Source organism: Myotis lucifugus, unplaced genomic scaffold (genome assembly GCF_000147115.1).
Source record: "Myotis lucifugus unplaced genomic scaffold, Myoluc2.0 scaffold_276, whole genome shotgun sequence".
NCBI classification, from domain to species: domain Eukaryota; kingdom Metazoa; phylum Chordata; class Mammalia; order Chiroptera; family Vespertilionidae; genus Myotis; species Myotis lucifugus.
The window spans coordinates 703,831-726,711 of record NW_005871324.1 but is presented as its reverse complement, the minus strand read 5'-3'; the positions used below and the strand labels follow the sequence as shown (position 1 = coordinate 726,711).

The window sequence follows — 22,881 nt, the reverse complement described above, 5'->3', positions numbered from 1 at the left end:
TGCCACAGAAGCCAGGCAAGCCTCGCTGGTTCACAGCATCTGGTTGAGGGGGCATGTCGGCTTTGTGTCTGGAGTTTATGTGGGCTGGCAGGTTGTTCCAGGACCACTAGCACTTCCTAAGTATCTGATGTGAGCCAATACTAACATCAGCCCCAGGGCGGAGGCAGTTTTGGGAAGAAGCTGATCATCAGACAAAAGTTTTAGGGGTGATAGTGATGAATTAAGGCTCTCTATAATTTGAGGGGGAAAAGAGGATTGTCCAGGAAATATCTGGAAGTACTTTGATTTTTAATTATGTAGTAGGCCCTCGACACTCAGAGGGAATTGTTCTAAGACCTTCCCAAGTCCCCAGCAGGCAGATTCCTGGAACTTAAAGAGTCCCGAGACCCTGAATGCATGTCAGGAGAGAGGTCACAGTCTTTTCTGCAGCACCTGCCTTCCCGTCAGAGGCCATTGTTCACGAAGTTGGTGTGTGCATCTCCTCTGGAGGGCTTCTTTCTTCATAGGCACCAGGCTGAGGTGGCGGGGGTCCTTGCCTGGTGGTGGCTGTCATTTCTCTCCCCCTCCCCAGGCACTGCTCCCTGGCGGTAATCAACGCCCTGGCTAACATCGCGGCCAACATCCAGGACGAGCACCTCGTGGATGAGCTGCTTATGAACCTGCTGGAGCTGTTTGTGCAGCTGGGGCTGGAGGGGAAGCGTGCCAGTGAGAGGGCCAGCGAGAAGGGGCCCGCCCTGAAGGTAGGGAGGAGGGTGGCCATCGTGTCGCCCTGCTGTCCTGCTGAAGATGGAATCTTCAGGCTCCATCTTGGTTGAAATAATGCTGCTTTCTGTGTTAAAAGACTTAAACACAACTGATGTAGTGCAAGAACAAAGGGGGCGAGGTTCTTTCTCTGAGGTGCTGGCAGGGGTGGCTTCCTTGTTGGACAGCATCCAGCTCATGGCAGCTGTGTCCCCCAGTTCAGGGTTATAGGGTGACTTATCACCCCAACCCCATCTCCCCTCTTGCACATTTGGTAAAGTGCAAGAAGCCAGGGGGCAGAGGCTGTCATCAGAACACAGTGACAGTATGAGAAGGGCCAGATTTGGCCCAATCGCAGGTTGTCCAAGGGAGACATGTCTATGGGGACAGTCAAAATGTCAGCTCTGCAACCCCCAAAGAGACAGAATGGAGAGGTTGAGGCAGGTTAAGCCTCTTACCCCATCACCTCTCTCTCCTTTGACAGGTCATGTGGATGCCAATCCCTCTACCCCTTCTTCCTCCTTTGTCTCCTCTTACCTCCTCTCCCCTCCTTCCTCTTCTCTAGACAATTACCATTCAGCTACTATGTGCCTAGGGCAGAGGTCAGCCCACTTTTTCTGTAAAATGCCAGATTGTACATGTTTTCGGTTTTGTGGGCCATATGGTCTCTGTTGAAACTACTCAGCTCTGCCATAGTAGCGTAACAGCAGCCATAGCCATTAAGTAAACGAACAGCGGTGCTCCCATAGAACTTATTTCCAAGAACAGCTGGTGGGTCAGATTTGGCCACAGTCCAGTTTCCCAACCCTTGTTCTGGGTACCCGGGTTATGGAAGTAAATAGACAAGGTGCCTGCTCCTGTGGGCTTAGTGGGAGGAGATGGTGAAACAAAACGGGCAGCATGGTGAGGATGGAGAAGGTCTCTCTGAGGACATGACAGCGAGGTTGGAAACTGAATGAGAAGGAGCCCTTCATGTGAAAATCGTGGCTGAGAGGGAAAAAAAGAATCCTAAGACCCTTCACTCTAATTCAGCCTTGCTCTGCGAGGCTCCTGCCAGTGATCTGAGTGGTTGATTTCTCAAGTCTCCCAGGATGGTGCACAGCTAGGCCCATCCTGATGCATAGCAGACAGGGCATCCACCATGTCCAGCAAGGCCTTTGGCATCAGGTTGAGGACTACTCTAATGAGGCAGAGTAGCTCAGCACTGAGAGCAAAGGCTGTAACCTGCCTGAGGGGTGTGTCAGGAGCCATCTTCCTTCTCTTCCTAGGGAATCGTACCTCAGTGCCAGGAAGGACACCCCCTGGGGCCTGTGGGCTGCTCCCCTCTCCCTGCCCTCATGGGCTGGGGATGGGTGTTGTACTCAGGGCAATGTAGGGATACCCAGGTGCCAGGCTGTGAATTCTCTTCTTGCAAATAGTTTCTATTTACCGATCATACAGTGTGAATAGGCAAGAGTTTATTGAGCTTCTGCTGCAGTTGATTTGTGTGAAGCATTTGAAAGAGTGCCTCACATTCATGTTTTTGTAAATATAGAAAATAAACCAAATGTGGTTGGGCATGTGCTTCCAGAACTTTGGCTAATGAATGTGTACCATAGTTTAGCCACATTTATGTGTCTGGTCAGGGAACTTCTCTTTTATTTATTTTTTATTTTTTAATTGATTTCAGAGAGGAAGGAAGAGGGAGAGAGAATCATTGATCTGCTGCCTCCTGCAAGCCCCCAACTGGGGATCGAGCCCACAACCTGGGCATGTGCCTTTGACCGGAATTGAACCTGGGACCTTTCAGTTCGCAGGCCGATGCTCTATCCACTGAGCCAAACCGGCTAGGGCTATTTAGTTATTTTTAAGTAACCCCTAAATTTTTCTTAACTTGGAAAGAATGTTTACTATATGTTTACTATAGAAAAGATAAAGAAATCTATAAATAATAAAGCAAAAAGTACCTATAATTCCTCTACTCAGATATAATAATTGTTAACATTTTGACAGACTTTCTGCTAGATTTGTTATACTAATATATTTATTTTACATAATTGAGTTCTACTTATTCATAGTATACTCTTATATCCTGATTTTTTTTGCATTTAACATTTTTGGGACACTTTCCAAGGTAATTAAATATTTTTCAGGAAATTGTCTTTTTCATAGCTGTGTGGTATTTAATTATGCAGAGGTGCCATGATTTATGTAATCATTCTACTGTTTGACATCTAAGTTGTTTTGCTATTAAAATTATGCTGGATGAGCATTTTTATACATCTCTCTCTCTCTCTGTGTATACCTCTCATCACTTCTTTTAATTAAGGAATTCCAGCTTTACACAACACTGTGTCTTTTCATTTATTTAATAAACACATGCTTATCATTGACTTATTTCTGTTCTTTTCTAGGCTTCGAGCAGCGCAGGGAACTTAGGTGTACTCATTCCTGTAATAGCTGTGGTAAGTATTTATTTTAATTGAGTGGCTTCAAACTCTAGATACTGTGCTCATGTTTTGAGTGTTGCACGGTGACACACAGCAAATTCCTTTAGAAAAATGCTGTTTTGAGGTGCCAGTGATTCCGTAGATGTGACTTGACCACTACCATAGGTATGTGCCAGAGTGGTCACACCCTTCACTCCCTTTCTCTAAGCCTCACTCGACCATCCTCAGCAGGTTGACCAGGGAAGCCACTTCAGTTCTCTCTGCATGGCTCCTCGGTCCACGGTCTGACTCTGGGTTTCTCCTATATCTCACATCCTGCTGTTGTGCCTCTAATACAGGCAGGCACCTGCTTCCAACTCCTCCCCTGCTCCTTCCTGCAAAAGGAGGCCTTAGGCCGCTGGTTGGTGCTCAGCCTTGTTGCTGCAGCTCTCGGCTCTCGGTGTCCCCTGGAGGCCATTGTTGGCACAGTGGGCCCAGCACACTTTGGGGCACAGCTGCACCCACCATTGTGGTGGGCAGTCGAGGTACAGGCCCTCTCCCCTGCCATCGCACTGTCTGGTAGAGAGCCCCTGTTCCATCTTTTCCTGTCTCAACGAGCAGACACTTCTTCTCAAATGATTTTTATAAAAGTAATTTTTCCCTTTTTCATTCATTCCCAACTACCAGTCCTAAGCCAGGCCCATATTCTAGTATTTTAACCCACTTTCTAGTTACATCCTTGCTTTGACCTTCTAGTTTCTTCCCACCTCAACCCACCCCTAGTAGTTTGAATCTTTTTTTTTTTAATATATTTTATTGATTTTTTACAGAGAGGAAGGGAGAGAGATAGAGAGTTAGAAACATCGATGAGAGAGAAACATCGATCAGCCGCCTCCTGCACATTTCCTACTGGGGATGTGCCCGCAACCCAGGTACATGCCCTTGACCGGAATCGAACCCGGGACCCTTCAGTCCGCAGGCCGACGCTCTATCCACTGAGCCAAACCGGTTTCGGCAGTTTGAATCTTGAACACTTACATGTGCATCCCTTCCTTGACCTCTGAGCTGCCATAGTGACTTGGGCATAGAGGTCAGGCAGGCAGGAGACCTCTCCTGATCTCTGCATAGCACTTTCTGTACATACTACCATCTGCACGTTCATCATTCTGAATCTGGGGACCTTTAGGAGGTAATTTTAGTGGCCAAGATGGATGAAAAATAGTAACTGACTGGATATTATTCTTCACTCTTAAGATGACACATTGCATTTTGTGGAACATTCTGCTTCCAGCCCACCTTCCTTCTGCCTGTCCTTTTCTCTCCTGTCCCTCCCTCCAGTAAGTGGATGATTCAGGAGGGGAAGCAGAGTCACTTGTTCCCCTGCCACGTCTGTCAGGACAGTCTCCTCATCCTCGGTGTGCTCGAGGAGACAAGGGGTTTGGGCCTGTACGCGATGACTTCTCACGTTCCTTTGGGATCCTTACTACCTTCATACCTGCGAGCAGGTATTCTCCCACAGCCCTTTGAGATTTAAGGATTACTGGAACTCTTTCTGCCATGGTATTTTCCATCAACACCCTCATTGGTTAATTTTTTTAAAACATAAATTTTTTCACTTTATAGTTAATATTGGCTAGTAGCACAATTGTGTTTTGGAAGTGTCATTGCACATGGGCCCTTCGTTTGACCTGGAGGGAAAGTATAAGGTCCATGGTGCTCTCTTGGCCTGTTGGAGGGGAGAAGATGGATATCACACAGCCAAGGTCAAAGGAGGGGGGACCTGTCCACAGAAGAGCAGGTTTTGGCAGACAGGCAGGTTTTGGCTTGAGGTGAGAATCGCATTGGTGTGCGCCAGAATTCTATGACCCATATGCCTGGGAAGTTTTAAACATGTTTAGCATATCAGAAATCCAGAGGAGGCACTTAGCACTTTGGAGAAGTGATAACTGGTGAGGTTGGTTTTAGAGTGACAGGGTCAGGGATGAACCTCTGGTCCTGTATGTGGGATCCTGAGTGAGCATCGCAGCCTCTCCACTAAAAGATGACCCCCTGAAGTCCTGGCTGGGTCAGGGTAGGCACAGGTGTTAGCAATGACAGGCTAGAATATACTTAAAATACGCGGTTCCTCTGCTGCAGTGACCTTTTATGTGAATAGAATAAGTATTGTAGTTTAACACATTAAGCGCCATGTTAGTCACCGGTGACTGACTGTACTTTCCGTCCGGACCTCGTCAGATATCGGTGAAATCGGATATCGCGAGCTAAACGGAAAGGAAGACTAAACAGGTTTGGCACTTAACATGTTAACAATGGTTAATGGTTATATTATGGGAAGGAAACAAATATTTGATTCTGTTGCTCAACAAAGAGCACAGAGTTCATGGACTCCCGAATTTGCTTTCTCGTTACCCCTTGGACTTCTAGGATAACTAATTTCCAAAGTTGTTTTTTTCTTCTTTTTTTAATGTTTTGTGGTGGTGGTTCTTTTTTTCTTTCTTTCTTTTTAAGGAAAAGATACTCTGTTTTGGATCTTTTAATCACTGAGTGTCTAGAATTCCATTGTTCAGTGGCAGTGGCAGTGGGTTTGGTTTGGGGCTGGAAGCCTGGGTGTCACTCCTAATGCAGCTGTTCACTTACTTATCAATGACCTTGGGACCCTGGAGGGAGTCACTGGAGGCTGGGTCTTGTCATCTCTGAGGCTCCTTTCTCTTAGGTTTGGTGACCTTTGTCCTGCAACTTTATGAATAGTATTTCTTCACAAATATCACTGACCAAATTGCTTCTTTTGGTGTCTAGCTCATTAGTTAATTGAGCATTTTTTAAAATATATTTTTTTATTGATTTCAGAGAAGAGGGAAGAGGGAGAGAGAGATAGAAATATCAGTGATGAGAGATTATCATTGATCGGCTACTTCCTGCACAACCCCCACTGGGGATCGAGCCTGCAACCCAGGCATGTGCCCTGACTGGGAATGGAACCGTGACCTCCTGGTTCATAGGTCAACGCGTAACCACTAAGCCATGCCAACCAGGCTAATTGAGCATTTTGAAAGTTTCTTCTAGAGGCCTGATTGCTCCATTGTCATGAAGTAGTGATTTAATAACATGTGCCTCCTGCTTGAAAAACATTTGTGCCCTTCACTTAGAGCTGGTTGACCTGTGCCACTATTTTCTCAGTGCCTGTAAAATGAGGTTTATGGACTAACAATTTTTAGATCATGGACCCCATTTGAAAGCTGTGCCCTCTTCCTCCATAGAAATGCCTCTGTTCACAAGGGTTAGATTTAACCTCAGGAAATGAAGTGGGAGAAACCCAGCCAAGGCCCCCGTTAGGACCCCTGGGCTAGACACTGTCTCGGATGAAGATAGTAACAGGAAGTTCTTACCTAGCTCTTGTTAAACACTAAGCACAGATTAAACCCTTTCCAGGCATTAACTCAGTCCTCACAACAACCTTGTAAGATAGGTACTGTTATTATCCCCGCTTTATAGATAGGGGAACTGAGGCTCAGAATTTGCCTCTAAGTCCCACAGCTACTAAATGTCAGAGCCAAGATTTAAACCCAGGCAGCGTGGCCCAGGGTCTGTGCTCTGAACTAACACTCCACTGCCTTGAACATGGGTCAGCTAGTTTCTGAAAGAGGGGATCCAGGGGCATTCTGAGTGGATGTAAATGAATGAAAAGCATGCAGAGTGGAGGGCCTCCGCCTGTGCGGATGTAAGGGCATAGAGGAGCCTGCGCTGGCTCCAGCAGAGGTGGGGCAGCCAAATGAAAAGTGAGGCGGTTGCCTTTCTGGGTAGGACAGATGTGACAAAGGGCTAAAGGCAAAGTTTGTTGAAGCAGCTAAATTTAGGAATAGGAGGAGCAGGAGGAACCAGTAGCAGGATGAGGAATGTAAGTCAGGCACCAGAGAAAAACAGTGTAGAAGCAAATTGGAGAAGGAATTCAAGGTGCAACCTCAGGTTTCACCTAGCGATCAAGAGGGTATGACAAGGAAAGATTTGGTCTCAACCCCGTACTTGTCAGTAGATGGTGGAGGCAGAGGCAGGCCCTGGTGCAGGAAGTTGGGAAGGGAGCAGGCAGAGAGGGTTAGCAGCGAAAGCAGGGCCTGGGTTTGAATTCAGGCTTGAGGAAGGTCATTTTACCACTATGAGCTTTAGTTGTTTGTTCAGCTGCAAAAAGGTGATAACAGTGTGAACCTGTCAGGGTTGGTGTGAGATAACACAGGGCATACCCATCACAGTGCCCCCAACATTGGGGAGCACTACGTCCTCCTCTTTCGCTGCCCCCATGACTGGTATTGGTCTCATTGGGTCAGAGCCCCTATGTGACAAGATTCCACATGTGACCCTGGAGTCAGGCCAACCTACACTTGAACCCTGGCCACACCACTCACTGCAGCAGCATCTTGGCAGGTTTTGGTGCCCTGCTGAACCAGATCTTTCTCCTCTGCAGAGAGAGAGAAAGCCTCTCCTGTCGGGGTCACAGTTGCACAGCCGCGCGCACAAAGCTGCCATGCTCTCCCTGGCACGGCCCACCGCCCCCAGCACTCTCGAATTCTGAACAGCCTCTTTGGATTCCACTTGTCTTACCCAGGTAGTGAAGAATCCAGAAGTTTATTCCTCAGATGTCGCCTGCTTTATCAAACCAGACAGGAGCACATCTGAGGGTCTCCCTGTGTCCAGGGATGAAAGCCGAAATGTGTGGCCCACATGAAGGCTGATCTGAGGAATTCCCCATGCAGCCCCATCCACAGCAGCCCTGTCCCCGGGACTTAGCAACACGCACCAGAGACCGTGCCATGAGTCACTGTGGAAAACTCAAGTTACTTTTTCTAAACCTCTGTCATTTCTGGGGACATCAGCTATTGTGAATTTAGCCTTTCTTCGTTATTTGAGCTTCAGAAATTAGAATTATAACAGAGATAAACAGTGAAAGTGGTGATATTTATCTCTACTAGTAGGGTAGAAGGCAAGGCCATGTGTACATACTGTCCTCTGGGCAGCAGTGAGGTGACAACAGGAGTACAGATGACAGCATCAGTTTGGAAGGTTGGGCCTTTGCTAGAATTAAGCCCTAATGCTGAGGGACCCCTTGAACACGAGGTGGCTTCTCTGCTGGCATCAGGGATGATGCCACCTGTGCACCTTCCTTGAGAAAGGTGAGAAATTAGTCATGCCACTCTTTTCTGTGTTCTGTGTTTAGATGAGGAGCCCTGGTTGAGAAAGGCTTTGAGTAATAGAGCCAGATGTGCAAGGATGGGGACTACAAGGGAAGGAAGTGCCAGGGAGGCTCTGAGGAGGTGGGAGGTAAGCTGGTCTGTATGTTGCTGACACCCTCTAGGTAAAAGCTGACATGCCACAGGTACATGAACTTCTATGAACTGACAGCATTGTTCACTATGCAGAATTAATCCCAGCAGGGTTCTCATTGTTGGCAAATTTCTTCTCTCATATGTTTCTCAGTTTCAGAATGGTAGTATAAACCACAAAGTCATGATGCTAAACATCTCTGTTCTCATTGTTACAATGAAAGCAGAACTACAGAGTGCCCCCAAAACTTGAGACACCCAGACCTCTATCTTTAAGACTTGGTGGGGTTGGCAACTTTCCCCATGAAGAGCAGGCAGCTGGTGCGGTGCTCATAGACGAGGAACAGGAAGGGGCGGTCGACATTGAAACGGACTTGGGTTGTCAGAGGCATGAACCCCACCGTCGTAACAGCAGCAGCTTGGGTGCCCTCCTCGTTCACTGTGATGGTACCTTGGTGCTTGAACTGTTTCAAAATGGAAAGGGAAGTTGTCAGATTCTGTCAGTTGGCACACAGGGATAGAAGATAGGGATGAGTTGCATCTTATTCGGGGACTAGGTTGAAATACTATATGCAGGGCACAGACCACAGCTGGTTAGAATGACCCTTGAAATGCTTTCTAATCACCCATCAGATATGGTAATTGTGCTTAGAGGCCATGTTGTTTAAACAACACTTACTGTAAACTCTAGCATCATAATCATTCTTTCCGGTGGTCACAGTATGAGCAGTCTGTGAGCCAAGACTTATACTCTGGGGTGCACTGGGAGGATTGGGCCTGGACTGCACATGGTTTGGACTGGTGTTTTCTTTTTTGTGGAATGCCTATCACTGGTGTGTTAAGTTCATAGTGCAGTGTCTCTGCATGTATTTCACGGGTCTTTCATGATTCGGCTGGGAGTAGCTATTTCACAGAGTGGAGCACACACCTGCTCTCTCTCGTGTCAGCAGGAGCTGGGCCCAGCCCCAGGCTGCTTCCTGAAACAGGCCACCCTGCCCCCTCAGTGTCTGGCAGACTCAGGGAGAGCAGACCCAGCTTCCCCAACATGTGAAGTCAGGGCTGGGCGGGAGGAGGCTTTGCTGGGGGAGACCCTGGGGCTGGGTGCAGAGGGCAGAGAGGAGAGGTTACCAGATCGATGGCGAGCCTCTGGTCTGAGATTCCTGTCATGTTGCTGCTTTTATCAAACAGTGCCGTGATCCCCATGGACTTCAGGGCCTCCACCAGGTTGTAGTTCTTCTCCAGCTTGAATTTGGGCAAGAGCACCTCTCGAGTTCTGGTCAGACAGTAAAAGGGGGCCGAGTTTTATGAACCACAAGTTAAAAGAGTCATGTTTCTTCTTTACATGCACCCAGAGTGGTGCATTTACCACAGAATTGACACAGCACTTGTTAAAATCATTTCCTGGTACTGTCACCTGAGGATTTTGGAAAGACCATCTTAATGTAATCCCAGTTACCGAAGACTGAGGCCTGGTTACTGGTGAGTGGTCATTTCCTCAATACTCTGGAGTTCATGTCCTATCTTCCAGGTTTATGGTTGGAAAAGATGTCTAAAATTATTGTTTGGTCCCTAATTTCAGCCATTTCTTATTTTATTAATTAAGGTCAATGTGCTTAAAAAAAGAACCTGTTATACATATTTATACCAGACAGTGCTGAGCATTCTTAGTCCTTGCCTCAATTCATTCAGTCCTCAACTGGATTAACAGCAACAATAGTGCCTTTGGAGCCAGATCCAGCCCTCACCGGGATAAAGAGAAGCCCGATGCTACTCCCCTTCTCAAGAGCTTGCTTTCCTTTTAGCAAGCCAAGACTCTCATGTGAAGCAGTGAAAACATAAAGATGGTGTGTTCATGTCTGATCAGCTCTAACAGGGCTAACTACTGGAGCCATCCAAGAAGGGATGTGGAGGAGGGATATTCCTGTGGCCTAGAAGGTTGCCCACTGCTTGAGAGATGGGGACCTCACTGTGTGAACAAAGGCCTGGAGGGAGTGTGAGGCTGTGGTCTAGCGGGGTGCAAGGGGCCACCAGGCCGAATGGGAGGGGAGAGAGGAGGAGATGGGAGTAGAGCAGGATAGATGGGGCTGTGTCCGTGGGCCAGGCCAGGAAGCTGGTCTGTATCCTGTGGGTGGGGGTCCACAAAGTTTATGAGAAGAGGCAGGTGGAGATGGTGTCATGAGAATGCTCTTCTGGCAGCCAGTGCTGGGGTAGACTGAGGAATGGAAACAGGCCATTGGTTAGGCCTCTATAGGCTCAGGGTAGAAGGTGGTTAGGAAGCAGGCAAGTACAGAAGGGACATTTTTAAGGAGAAATTGTCAGGGCTTGATGACTAATTGGCTACCTGGGCAAATACCTTCTTCTAAGAGCTTGTTTCTTAGTTTATTACATTTCTTTGTATTCTTGTCTCAAAAGGAGAACCGCACCAGATTCACTTCTTAATGTAGGCCTAACCAGTATCCAGTGAGACAGAAATGTAACTTCTTCATTTTCTGCCATGATCCAGTAATAATCTTAGTAACCTGTAGTTTTGACTATGGAGTAATAAATAATACAGGAAGATCATGGAAGACGTGTCCTTAATGAGTTAAGAGAACCTCAGGATTTCTTGGGTCGGGGAAGATCTTTGTTAAACACCTCTCAGGTTCTGGGCACTGTGAGGGATGCTTGACATTGCTTTTCTATTTATTTCCCCCAGTGACCGGGCAGTTATGGGATCATGCTGCTTGTATAGATGACAAAGCCAGGGCTCAAAGCCACAAAGCAAGTCCATGGCAGAGCCAGGATTATTTCCAAGCTGTGTCTAAGTCACCTGTCACTAGCTGCTGTCGTTACGGAGAGCAGATGTGTTTTTCACAGAAGCTCTGATTATCTCTCACCGAGCAAGAAATTTGGGCCGGATTAATAGAGTGGCCTAGTGTGGCAGTTCTTGGGTATTCTTGCATACTTTTCCATTTTTCTTAAAATGATCAAAGTACTAGTATTCCCGGGCTCCCTCAGGATCCTGGAAATCAAAAGGACACTCAGCCTGAAGTACCTGTTTGTCATGCTTTTTTGCCATCTCTCCACCACCTGGGGCGTCAGCTGTGTCTCAAGGGTCTTCATTCCCGACAGCTTGTGCGGGACCACGATTAGCATGCTGATGCCGCCCACGTACTCCAGCTGCAGGACGTCGCAGTCCAGCTCCTGGTCATTTGTCGCCAGGAAGCTCCCCTTGGTCTGCATCATGGAGACCTTGACCACCTCTCGCTCGTTCAGCCTGAAGTTGTGGTTGTGGGTCATTTCCGTTGGGAATTTATTCACCCAGGATCCTATAAAGTCAACAGAAACGGGGCTTTCGTGAAAATGTTCTTTGAGAGCAGTGGTCCTCACACGTAAGCATGCATCAGAAGCCCCTGGAGGGCTTGTTTGGACTGCAGGTCCCACCCCCAGAGTTTCTGATCCCAAAAGTCTGGTTTGGGCCAAGAACTGGCATTTCTCGCCTGTTCCCAGGTGATGCTGATGCTTCTGGTCTGCAGACCACACTTTGAGAAGCACAGTTTTAGAGGATTCTAAGGTCAGAGCGCTAACATACGTGTAGGAAGCATGGTAATGGGGGAGGAAAAGTAGATTGGAGTCGATTCTGGGTTAGATTCTGACACTAACGAGACCCTAGCACGGTGGTGGTGAACCTATGAACTCATTTTTTTTTTTGGTTGATTTTTCTTTATTAAATGGCATTTAAATATATAAAATAAATATCAAAAATATAAGTCTTTGTTTTACTATGGTTGCAAATATCAAAACATTTCTATATGTGACACGGCACCAGATTTAAGTTGGGTTTTTCAAAATGCTGACACGCCAAGCTCAAAAGGTTCGCCATCACTGCACTAGCAAGCCTCTCCTTGTTCATTTGCAAAGTGAGTAGCTTTTAGCTCATGGCAGATCTGTTTTGGTGGCTTTTATCCCTCACACTCTGCAATTCTCTAAGAACTAGCAAGACACACTGGTGATGCTGCCATCAAGACCTTCACTTTAGATTTGGGCACAGCGCTATGTATCCAAGAAGAAGTATGTGACTAATTTAGTTCTAGGATGCTAATAACTAGTAATGAGGGATGCTTGACAGATGAGAATTGGTGATGTCAGGCATTCTTTTAAGCACCTTTCCTGTATTACCTCATTTTCTCCAGCAACCATACAGAGGTGGGTGCTTTTTATTATTAGCCCCATTTTACAAATGAGGAAACAGGCACATAACAGAACAACTTCAAGGTTTGCAGCTGGTGGGTAACAGAGCTGAATGAGATAAGCAAGAGGTTTCTTTGCAGGAGGTTTAACACGTTAAGTGCCCAGTCAGTCACCGGTGACTGACACTATACTTTCCGTCCAGAAGATAAAACAGGCTGGGCGCTTAACGTGTTAAACACTACCTACTTCTGATTCCTCCTCCCTGAGCCGGCCTCTGCCCCGGAGTTGCAGCACTATTGACACGGGCAGTTCTCTGTGCTGGGCAGCTGTCCTGTGCATTGTAGGATGTTTAGTGGCATCCCTGACCTAACTCCTGAAGCTGTTCCTAGATGCCAGGAGTGCTTCCCCCTGCGTCCCAGGTTGTGAAAACCACAAACGTCTCTCGACATTTGCCCTGGGAGCAGAATTGTCCCCTGGTTGAGAATCACTGTTCTTTCTGCTGAAGCTGTCATGTGTCTCCTGGGATTCTTTCCTTTGACTTCCTGTTGAGGCCGAATCTCTGTTTTATTGTGCTTTACAAAGTGGTTGTAACATTTAAATTAAAATAAAAATAGTAACAAATTTGGGGGCTAGAGATTAAAATTCCTCTTTGAGACTCTCCTTTGATAAGCATCCATGAAAGACTGGATGTTACTAGCATTTCTTCCCTCTGACTCCCAGGATTAAATTAAGTGACTGAAGTTTCAATATGATGGCAAAAAGAAGCACCTATATTTGGCACTTTTACACTTTTGGGGACACTGGTTATTGAGTTCAGGAGATTATAAAGTGACCATCTTAGCTGTTTCTCCAGCCCCTTTCCAGTTGGGATGGCTTGCTGCTGTGTGTCTGCCTGCTCAGCACCCGGCCAGCCCAATGCAGAGGCTCTTGGGGCCCAGAGGTACCCCACAGACTTGTAGGACTGAAGGCTTTGGTGCACAGATGCTTGCACTGGCCTGTTCTAAAGGCATTCCTAAACAGAATTTAATTGCTTATAGAAGTTAAATAATATTGTACATACTTAATATATAATATTGAAATCTACAGTTTGACTCTTCCGAGTTCATTGAGACTTCCCAGCATGCCATGCACTGGGCTAAAGTGTGGCACCACTGTCTCTTGCAGTGCTGCTCCCAGCCCTGTCAGGATAGGTGTTATCTCTGTGATAAAGGTGAGGAACCACGTCACAGAGATGGTGAATGACTTACCCAAAGCCACACACATAAGGGGTGGTGAAGCCAGGGCTCAGACTGCAGTCTGCTCACTTCTAAAGCTGCTAGCCAGCAACAGAGATATGTCTGTGTACATACATATAGGTTTCCCCCACTACCCAAAAATAGAGCAGTCCTGTGAAACCTTGTATAAGCCAAAGTGATGTCAAGTGAAGAGTGCCTGTATTCCTTAACTGAAAGAAATCTGAAGAGGATTTTCGCTTTTACAGAAAAAGCTGTTGCTATACTAATGTAGTTCTTTTGTAAAAGCGAAGTGGTAACTTCCAAAAAATTGTGTGTCTGTCACAAGCCTGTTAGAACTCAGCCTTTGGTCCCACCCCCCACGAGGACAGTGCTGTGCCTGACTTTTGTGGGGAAGGGGGGAAGCCCAGGGTCCAGCTCATTCCTGTGGTCTTGGCTTCCTCAGCCCCCCTTGCCCATCTAGCAGAATGCCTGCCTGGCACAGCTGTTGGGAGGTCTTGGCATAGGCACAGAGCAGTGTGTTGGCCTGTTGAGGGGCGCTGGCCCCGTAGCAGCAGCCAGGAGAGGGCCTTAGTCCTTTGCCTCTCGGGCTGGTGCCTACTAATTCTTGGTGGCAGAGAGGAAAGTGTCACAGAGACCCGTTGTGATGCTGGCTCGTTCCTGTCTCTGCCCTCCAGCCCTCTAGCCTCGTAAGGTAGAGGTTTCTTGTTCAGATCCCTGAGGGCATTTTAAAGAGAGTCTGGATTTTACAGACCTATGCCCATTTACTTCTAGGACTCCAGGGTCCTGTGTGTGTATAGTGAGGGGGAGTCGCCTCTGTAAAAAGTGCTTTGGGCCCAGCGTCGACCTATGAACCAGGAGGTCATGGTTCGATCTCCATGTGCAGGAGACATCCAATCAGTGATTCTCTCTCATCATTGGTGTTTCTATCTATCTCTCCCTCTCCCTTCTTCTCTGATATCATTAAAAAATAACGTGTTTTGGTGTCTGGCCCAGAATAGTTGCTCTAGAAATAATAGTTTATTCGCCCCATGCCTGCCCATTAGTGCAGTGTCCCAAAAAGAGTTGTAGGTGTTAATGTCAGTTATTCAAGCTGAATAGTTTTCACTTCAGCCTTTCATCCATATTCCTGCTTACTGAAAATTGGGCAAGGAAATGAAAAAAACTCCAGACTGGCCTAATACTAAAAAGGTTTTTGTATTTTTTCCAATTTAACAAGGTGCTAGAGATGGCCCTCCTGGGGCGACCCTGGCTCTGTCCCTTACTAGCTTTGCACTCAGAGTGATATTTTATTTCTCTGTACTTTGGTGTCTCTATCTGTAAAATGGGGACGCTAATAATATTACCAACCTCCCAATGTTGTGAAGATTCAGTGAGTGTGAAAACACGAAGTTAGGGCTCAAGTAAGTGTCAGCTCCTACTGTCACCTCATCATGGTCATGCCTGTCTCTGTGAGCTGACCTTGTGTCTTGGTTTCCTGGATAAATCAGAGTTAGAATATAGTTCTGGCATTCAACCCACCTGCATGTGTACTAAGAATATGTTGCGACTTTGCTTTGAGAAACATAAAGCTACTTCTTACCTTTAAAGTAGATGCAGTTTAAAATCATCATCTCAGTGGCTGGGTCTATATTCTCCAGAGCATCTTTGATGAGGCCCTTGGTGAGTTTGAGAATGTGGTTGTTGGTTTTTGATATGAAGGCAGGGTCTGAGAAGTCCGCTGCTTGGGCCTCGGCAAAGTAGTATTCTTTTACTTTAGTTTTGAAGTCATTCAGGATTGGAAATTGCTTCTGGATGTAAAGGTCATTGACTGACCGCAGTGTGTACCCAAAATTCCTCCTGAAGAGGCGATGAGTCAGTTTACGAAAGAGATTATGAATGGTCATGATTTCATACTTGCTGCTGGCATTGACAAAGTCTTTAAAATGCAAAATTGAGTGTACTTGTTCATGAGTCTCCCCCTTCAGGCCCAAGGAAAGCATACCCATGGCGGTGGAAATGCCCACAGGGGCTATGAAGATGTTGTCGGAAGGACTGGCCTGCTCCCTCAGTGCTCGGTAAAGGTTGAAAGCGAACTTAGCATTGAGGATGTTAAGGCGCTGGATCCGGCTCTTGCCGTGGAAGAGCTGGAGGATGTTCCCAGCACTGGCCTCTGAATCTGTGGGTGAAACCACGTCGATGATGTCGATGTAATCGTCATCTTCACTGAATAGCTTCTCCAGATCCAGATAATCCTCATCCTCCTCCCCCTCTGTGATCCAGTCGTTGGTGACCGTGTTTTCCTTGTGGAAGTCGGCAGCGAGAAGGGGCATGCTCAGGTTTTTGCTATTCACCTGCCCCCCCTGGGGATCCACAGACTCAGAACCGTACCCTCCTTTCTCAAGCTGATCCACCTGGCCATTGTTCCCACACACAGATATTAATATGAGAGAAACAACGAGGGGTTGGAACGGGCATTTCATTTTGGCAGAGCTAAAGCTGGAAGGAAAAACACGACATGTGAGAGTCAGCTTAGCAGACCCCACCCCACCTCTGCAGTGCTTACTAGTAGGTAGGAGTCCTGGAGGCTTTGACCCTGGGAGTGCCAGCCTTTAACCATTTTAGGATTATGGATAAAGAGAATCTGGTGAAGGTAAGCCGATACTAACATTGCATGCGGACTTCATAAACCTGCCTGAAGGATCCATGGGCCCCTACATGAGAATCCCTTCTTTAAAGGTTTGCAGAGAACTGTTACCATCTAGAATCCTGGGGGCTCAAGAGCCCTAGGGAGTTTGTTTTTCATTCATTCACTAAGCTTTGTCTCCTATCTTCACACAACCTATTAGGCACTGGAAGTATAAAGGTCTCCCCCACCCAGGGGCTCACCAGCCAGGTGGGAGACAGATGTGCACTAAAGAAGGTGGGGTGCGTGATGCAGATCTGGGGTGCAGTGCTGCCTCCTACAATAGGAGTGGGGTACCCAGAGAGTCAGGGAAGCTTCACCAAGAGGTGGGGTTTGAGTGGAGGTGTTGAAAATATGTATGGGCCAGGCTTTCTGAAAACAGATATTCTAAAGGTATTTGAAATTTGTGTAGTCATGGAGGGTTAGTTTGCAGAAGATTTGGAACTTGTCCGTAACAGAGACCCCCTCCAGGCCTGTGAAATGTGACGGGTGGGCTGAAATGTGTTGGGACTACGGCCGTGCTTGCTGCAGGTGTGCTTTTTCTCTCCTTTGTGTTCAGCTGGCTCCCACCGCTGTCAGGAGGAGCTCTGTGTATCTTACTTCGCTGCTTGTAGCATGGCGTTAGGAATAATCTCACTAGGCATATAGTGAGATTAAAGAGGGGCACTCTCCTTAAGTGAAAAAGATAAATTTTAGTACATACCCTGTGGTAAACCTGTCTTTATCTACTCATCCTCTGCCTGTTCTAAGAAAGGATTTGACTTGGCTTGCCAAATCAGTTTTGGCTGCCAAATGGCTTTGTCTTTCTCTTACTTATTTCCTGGGTTATTAATTGCATCTCTGCAAACCTTTATTAGATGAGCTATTATTTGATGCTTCTGTATTCTGTCAGGATGGTGACGTTGTAATGCTATACAATTGCACATTATCCCAACTTCTGATCACCCCAGAAACAGGAGTTGTGACTTACTAAGTTTGTTGTGTGTGTCCCATCTCCTGTTAGATATTTGAGGACCAGAATATCTGCTTCCAGTGGAGGCCAGATAAGAGTTACTGCTCCTGTTAAGTAAATACTTGGACTTGTTAGGCCTGAAGATGGGGCTGATGGTATGGATACCCCACTTGAAATGTTCTCAGTTTGTTGATGTTGATGTTGCCAGGCACTATACAAGGAACTTTGTCTATGTAACTTCATCCTCACAGCATTTTACAGATCAGGACACTGAGCCTCACATCCATATGAGTGGTTGTAGCTAGATTGGCACCAAGTTGGATGAACCCTCCCACCCCCTCATGGCGGAGTGCTCTGCCTGTTTGCCCTGGATCACCAGCACTGGTTTCCCTACCCTTCTTAGTCTCTCCTTCCTTGTGTCTTCCCCTACAGTCCTTTTAAAATTACCACCTCAGCTGTTCTATTTGCAACCGAGAGGCTTTTGAATTGCGTGTTTTGGGGAGGGAAAATCGTAGTCTCCAGCTTTGAAAATCTCTGTTGTTTTTTCATGCAACCCCTCCCCATCCCCAAGCGTCTAGCTGAGACTGCAGTGAAACGATTTCTAATGTGTGTGGCTGCAAGCAGAACTAGGCCCAGTTTCCAGATAGAATTTGGCATAGGTATTGATGGCAATACATTTCTAAAAGTTAGAAAAGAAGTAAGTAAGCGACTTGGTGGAAGTCTCCCTACTAGGCTGCACTGAAAAGTATCCTTCTCGGATAAAAACAGGTTAAACAAAATAAACCCAACTTGACTAAATAAGAGTTCAGGCAAAGAAATGTGAGACCAGATGGCGAGGCAGAGATGAAAACATTCATGTTTTTATCCTGTGTTCAGATAATATATTCAGAAGCTTTCTTATACCCTGTTCCTGTATTATATGATGAAAAGCCAAAAATAGTTTTCATTATTCCCTTATCAGAGGAAGGAGAAAATATATCTGATATGTCCTATGGATTGAAACTAAGTATCTAAAGGTAAATCTTCCTGTTGTTTTGCCATTTAGTATAACAAGAATTATATAAGACACTTTAAAACATTCACTCGGTTGCCCTGGCTGATTTGGCTATGTGGAAGGAGCGTCGGCCTGTGGACTCGGGGGTCCCGGGGTTCGGTTCCGGTCAGGGGCATGTACCTTGGTTGCGGGCACATGCCCAGTGGGGAGTGTGTAGGAGGCAGTTGATCGATGTTTCTCTCTCATTGATGTTTCTAACTCTCTATCCCTCTCCCTTCCTCTCTGTAAAAAATCAATAAAATATATTTTAAAAAATAAAATAAAAATAAAACATTCACTCGGTTATGTTTAAGTCCAGATTACTATCTTTGGAGAGAAGCGTTATTTTTGGTTACATGTCAGCGCTTAACACTGGGACACCCTTGTTCCTCATAACTGTTATCTCCAGGCCCAAACAGGGCAGGGATGATGGGAGAGAAGTAACTGCCTGAAGTTTTAAAAAACCTTTAATTTTGAAATAACTTCAGACTTCCAGAAAAATTCAAAGAACAGCAGAAAGAAAAAAGCCTGTGTACCCTTTTTCCAGATGTCATATTTTGGAACAGTGGTTTTATTATTCTTTTTCTCTCTCCATATATATATATGTGTGTGTTTATCGGTGTGTGTACACACAGCCACACTCATACACCTTTTTTTATCTGAGCCATTTGAGAGTAAGTCCCTTATATTTTGTCTCTCTAACTTTTAATTCTAATGTTCCAGGGAAAAATGCCTGAGAACAAGGATATTCTTATACATCATCACAGTACAGTTATCCAAAGCAAATGACTTAACATAGGTATAATCTTTTCCTACTCTAATTCCTGTTTTTAATTTCATTAATTGTCCCAATAATGTAACTGAAATTTTTTTATAATAAGCAGATTAAAAAATAAAACATTTTTCCATTTCTAAGATAGTATAGAAAGCTTTTGAAATTGTAGTTTGATAGAGAAATGCACCAGTTGCCCATCTCTAACCACAAATGAGAATTTATAATCAGTAGAAATGTTAGAAACAAACTCACCTCTGTGCTTCTGTGAAGTGTGTTTCAGAGATGAAATCAGCCAAGGTCATCAGCACAATTTCAAAGTGAACTTTGGTGCTGGGCTGTTGTTGCGTATCTTCCAAAGTAAATATGTCCCAAATCAAACACCACTCAACTAGCTTTGTCAGCACATACCCCTCAACTGTGTCTTTGGTTACTGCTGAGTGACTTGTGACTCCTCGGCTCCAGTTCTGGTGTAGCTGGCGTTTTGAATGCATGACTGTCACTGTGTCGATGGGCTGATGGAGCAGTCTTGAGAAGCCACCATAGAGATGCTTTTCAGAGCTTGGGGGCTGGGTTACTTCAGGGCTGGTAGCTGTACTGCTTCCATGAAAGTAAAGGTCACTCGTCTGCCCTCTAACTATGAATTCTGCCTCTAGGATGAATCGTAGTGCCTGAGTTCGTCCTGGCCTCCAGGGATGACATGGCTGCGAGGCAGGCAGTTTCCGTGAGCTCAGTGACAGGGGAAGAGGGAGGATGAGATTTGTGACTTACAGCATAGGGAGACCTTTCTTCAGTCAAGGGTCACTGTCTTCTCTGCCAGAATTTGCAGCCCAGTTCTTCTGTCCATTGTAAGACTGCGGAGCAGGGCTTTCCAAACTCAGGTCCACCTAGGCCAGTGTTCGGCAAACTGCGGTTCGCGAGCCACATGCGGCTCTTTGGCCCCTTGAGTGTGGCTCTTCCACAAAATACCACGTGCGGGTGCGCACCTATAGTGCGATTGAAACTTCGTGGCCCATGCGCAGAAGTTGGTTTTCGACCGGGGCGAGTCTATTGGCGTTAGAAGAAGTGGGGGGTGTCGGTTGGTCGGTGGGGCAATGGCAGACACGGCGCAGGCGGGCCGCAGGATACGCAGCGCGGGGGAGGCGTGCAATTTATGCACGAGTTGAGTGAGCCAGTCAGTCAGCAGTCTCATTGTGCAATGGTTAGTGCTAGTCGTGTCCGCAAATTGCGCGCGGGTGACAAAAGTACCTACTCGAAGCATAAAGTTACCTGTATTTTTCCAACCAGCTGCATATCCTACAGGTATTTTTGTCATAAATTTAAGAATAGATGAAACAAGTATACAAGACGAGTGTGGATGGGAGAGTTGGAAGGGGTCGACCTGAGCGAACGTACCTCAATCAGATTGAGGACGTTTTTAGCAAAGGCCAGTTTAGGAGGACCCTAATTAAGTTAATAACAATGTACCTACCTATATAGTTTCAGTTTAAAAAATTTGGCTCTCAAAAGAAGTTTCAATCGTTGTACTGTTGATATTTGGCTCTGTTGACTAATGAGTTTGCCGACCACTGACCTAGGCATTCACAATCTGTGGGGCTATGATTTGTTTATTTGTATTTTTTAAAATATATTTTTATTGATTTCAGAGAGGAAGGTAGAGGGAGAGAGAGAGAGATAGAAACATCAATGATGAGAGAGAATCATTGATCGGCTGCCTCCTGTACGTCCCCCACTGGGGATCGAGCCCACAACCCAGACGTGTGCCCTTGACCAGAATCGAACCTGGGACCCTTCAGTCCGCAGGCCGACGCTCTATCTACTGAGTCAAACCGGCTAGGACTGTTTATTTGTTTTTAACTTTGTAATCTAAAATATTATAAGAATATTCTGAATTGTCTGGAAAACCAATTTATGACAGAGTGCTGCTCCCTGATTTCAGTACCCTTGAGTGTGTTTGGTGCTGTCACCCACAGAAGTGAGAGTGAGTGAGACTCAGGGCAATCTGCAGGTGTGCAAGGGGCCTGCAGGGGGCATCTGTGTGTTGCTTATTGTGACAAATTCTGGCATGTTAAAGGGCTGTCTGTTTTTTGAGTTCAGGACTCAAAAAATGTTGGTTGTCCAGCCAGCATGGCTCAGTGGTTGAGTATCAACCTATGAACCAGGAGGTCACAGTTCGATTCCTAGTCAGGGCACATGCCCAGGTTGCGGGATCGATCTCCAGTGTGGGGCATGCAGGAGGCAGCTGATCACTGATTCTCTCTCATCGTTGATGTTTCTGTATATAGCTCTCTCTCTCTCCCTTCTTCTCTGAAATAAATAATACACACACATATATTTTAAATGTTGGTTGGAACTTGGTCAGCTTTGGTACTTATAGTAGTAGCCCCTCATTAACTGTGCTTTCGTGGCAGTGTCCTGTGTGGCACTGGGCTTCTTAAATAGGAAGCTTCTGTTCATTGCTGCCCTCCTTTACATTCCTCCACCTCCTCAGCCCCTTCCCAGAGTCCACCTGCACCCCTAAGTGTCTCAACTGGCTTCACAGGGACATAGCATTCTGGTGGCTTTTGAGAAAAAGCTGTTCCTTCTCCCACACAGCATGTTACCAAGCCCTAGGCCAGCTCCTGCACCCTCCCTGTGATTATAGAATGAACACGTCTAGGGCAGAACTCTAAGAAGTACAGGCAACTTAAGGAAGAACATAGAAACTCCTGTCAATTCAACCACCAGAAATAATTATTAATATGCAGCTGGTATTTCCCCTTCTTTTTCTATGAATATATGTTTATACACATATATTTTAAACCTATATCATATTACTTATACTTATCATATTATTTTTATGATAAGTATCCCCACCTGAGCCCTCGCCCCAGTTCATTGTTGCCTTCCCCTAAGTATTCCATGCCCTCCACATTCCCAGGCTTTGGGCTGATGCTGGACAGTCTGCTCTCTGTTCTCTGCCTGGCTAAGTGTACTTGCGTGCTAACACTGAGACTCATGACACTTTTCCAGGAACTCCACCCACTGTGCTTGCTCACCTGCCTCCAAATTAGGCAGAAAGACCTTAAAGTGCAGAAATGGTGTTTTTCACCTCCCGGTGAAAATTATCTAATAATAAATAAATGTTTGCTGAATGAATGAACGTTAACTGGGGAACTTACCAAGTGTTGGTTACTGCTCATTGTGCCTTTTCCTATCCAGTCTAATGGACAGGTTCCTGAGGATGCTCTTGAATGAATCTGTGGTTGATTTCACTTCTGTAGGTTTTAGGGCTTTTTGAGTAAATAACCTTTTCTCCCTCTCTCCTTGGCACATCAGCTTACCCGACGGTTGCCGCCCATCAAGGAAGCTAAGCCACGGTTGCAGAAGCTCTTCCGGGACTTCTGGCTCTATTCTGTTCTGATGGGATTCGCCGTGGAGGGGTCAGGTAGGGGCATGTCCACTTTTCCAGGGAAGACAGCGTGCAGAGTGAAAACAAAGGTGAGGTAGGCCTCAACCTATTTTGAATGTGCACACATTTTAAATTAGCGCAATGCAGCTGCTGCTTCCTACAAGTATTTGCAAATGTTACACCTCCCAGATGTGGTTTAGGGTCC

The 22,881-nt window shown here is 46.1% G+C and overlaps 2 protein-coding genes across 5 annotated transcripts in view; one reads left to right on the top strand and one right to left on the bottom strand.

The window, feature by feature from the left end:
- The window catches only part of PI4KA (phosphatidylinositol 4-kinase alpha), an 81,987-nt gene that overhangs the window by 27,402 nt on the left and 31,704 nt on the right, over positions 1-22,881 (top strand). For all 4 annotated transcript variants that reach the window (XM_006099518.3, XM_023763218.1, XM_023763219.1 and 1 more), the window contains 3 exons: positions 572-740; positions 3,135-3,185; positions 22,604-22,712. In XM_006099518.3, coding sequence (XP_006099580.1) covers positions 572-740; positions 3,135-3,185; positions 22,604-22,712 — 329 coding nt within the window. The remainder of the gene's footprint in view (positions 1-571; positions 741-3,134; positions 3,186-22,603; positions 22,713-22,881) is intronic.
- On the bottom strand, positions 8,078-16,583 carry SERPIND1 (serpin family D member 1). The gene is made up of 4 exons (XM_023763221.1): positions 15,446-16,583; positions 11,496-11,769; positions 9,590-9,734; positions 8,078-8,925 (listed from the first exon to the last, which is right to left on the bottom strand). Exons 1-4 carry the CDS (start codon positions 16,323-16,325, stop codon positions 8,734-8,736), a joined length of 1,491 nt encoding a protein of 496 aa, XP_023618989.1. The 5' UTR covers positions 16,326-16,583; the 3' UTR covers positions 8,078-8,733.

Bases quoted from the DNA above. Each gene is read 5' to 3' on its own strand.
- SERPIND1 (XM_023763221.1), bottom strand. From the start codon at position 16,325: ATGAAATGCCCGTTCCAACCCCTCGTTGTTTCTCTCATATTAATATCT. The intron at 11,770-15,445 runs GTAAGAAGTAGC...TTGACTTTATAG, and splicing joins AAACTGCATCTACTTTAAAG to GATCCTGGGTGAATAAATTC. The intron at 9,735-11,495 runs GTACTTCAGGCT...CTGTCTGACCAG, and splicing joins CAAAAAAGCATGACAAACAG to AACTCGAGAGGTGCTCTTGC.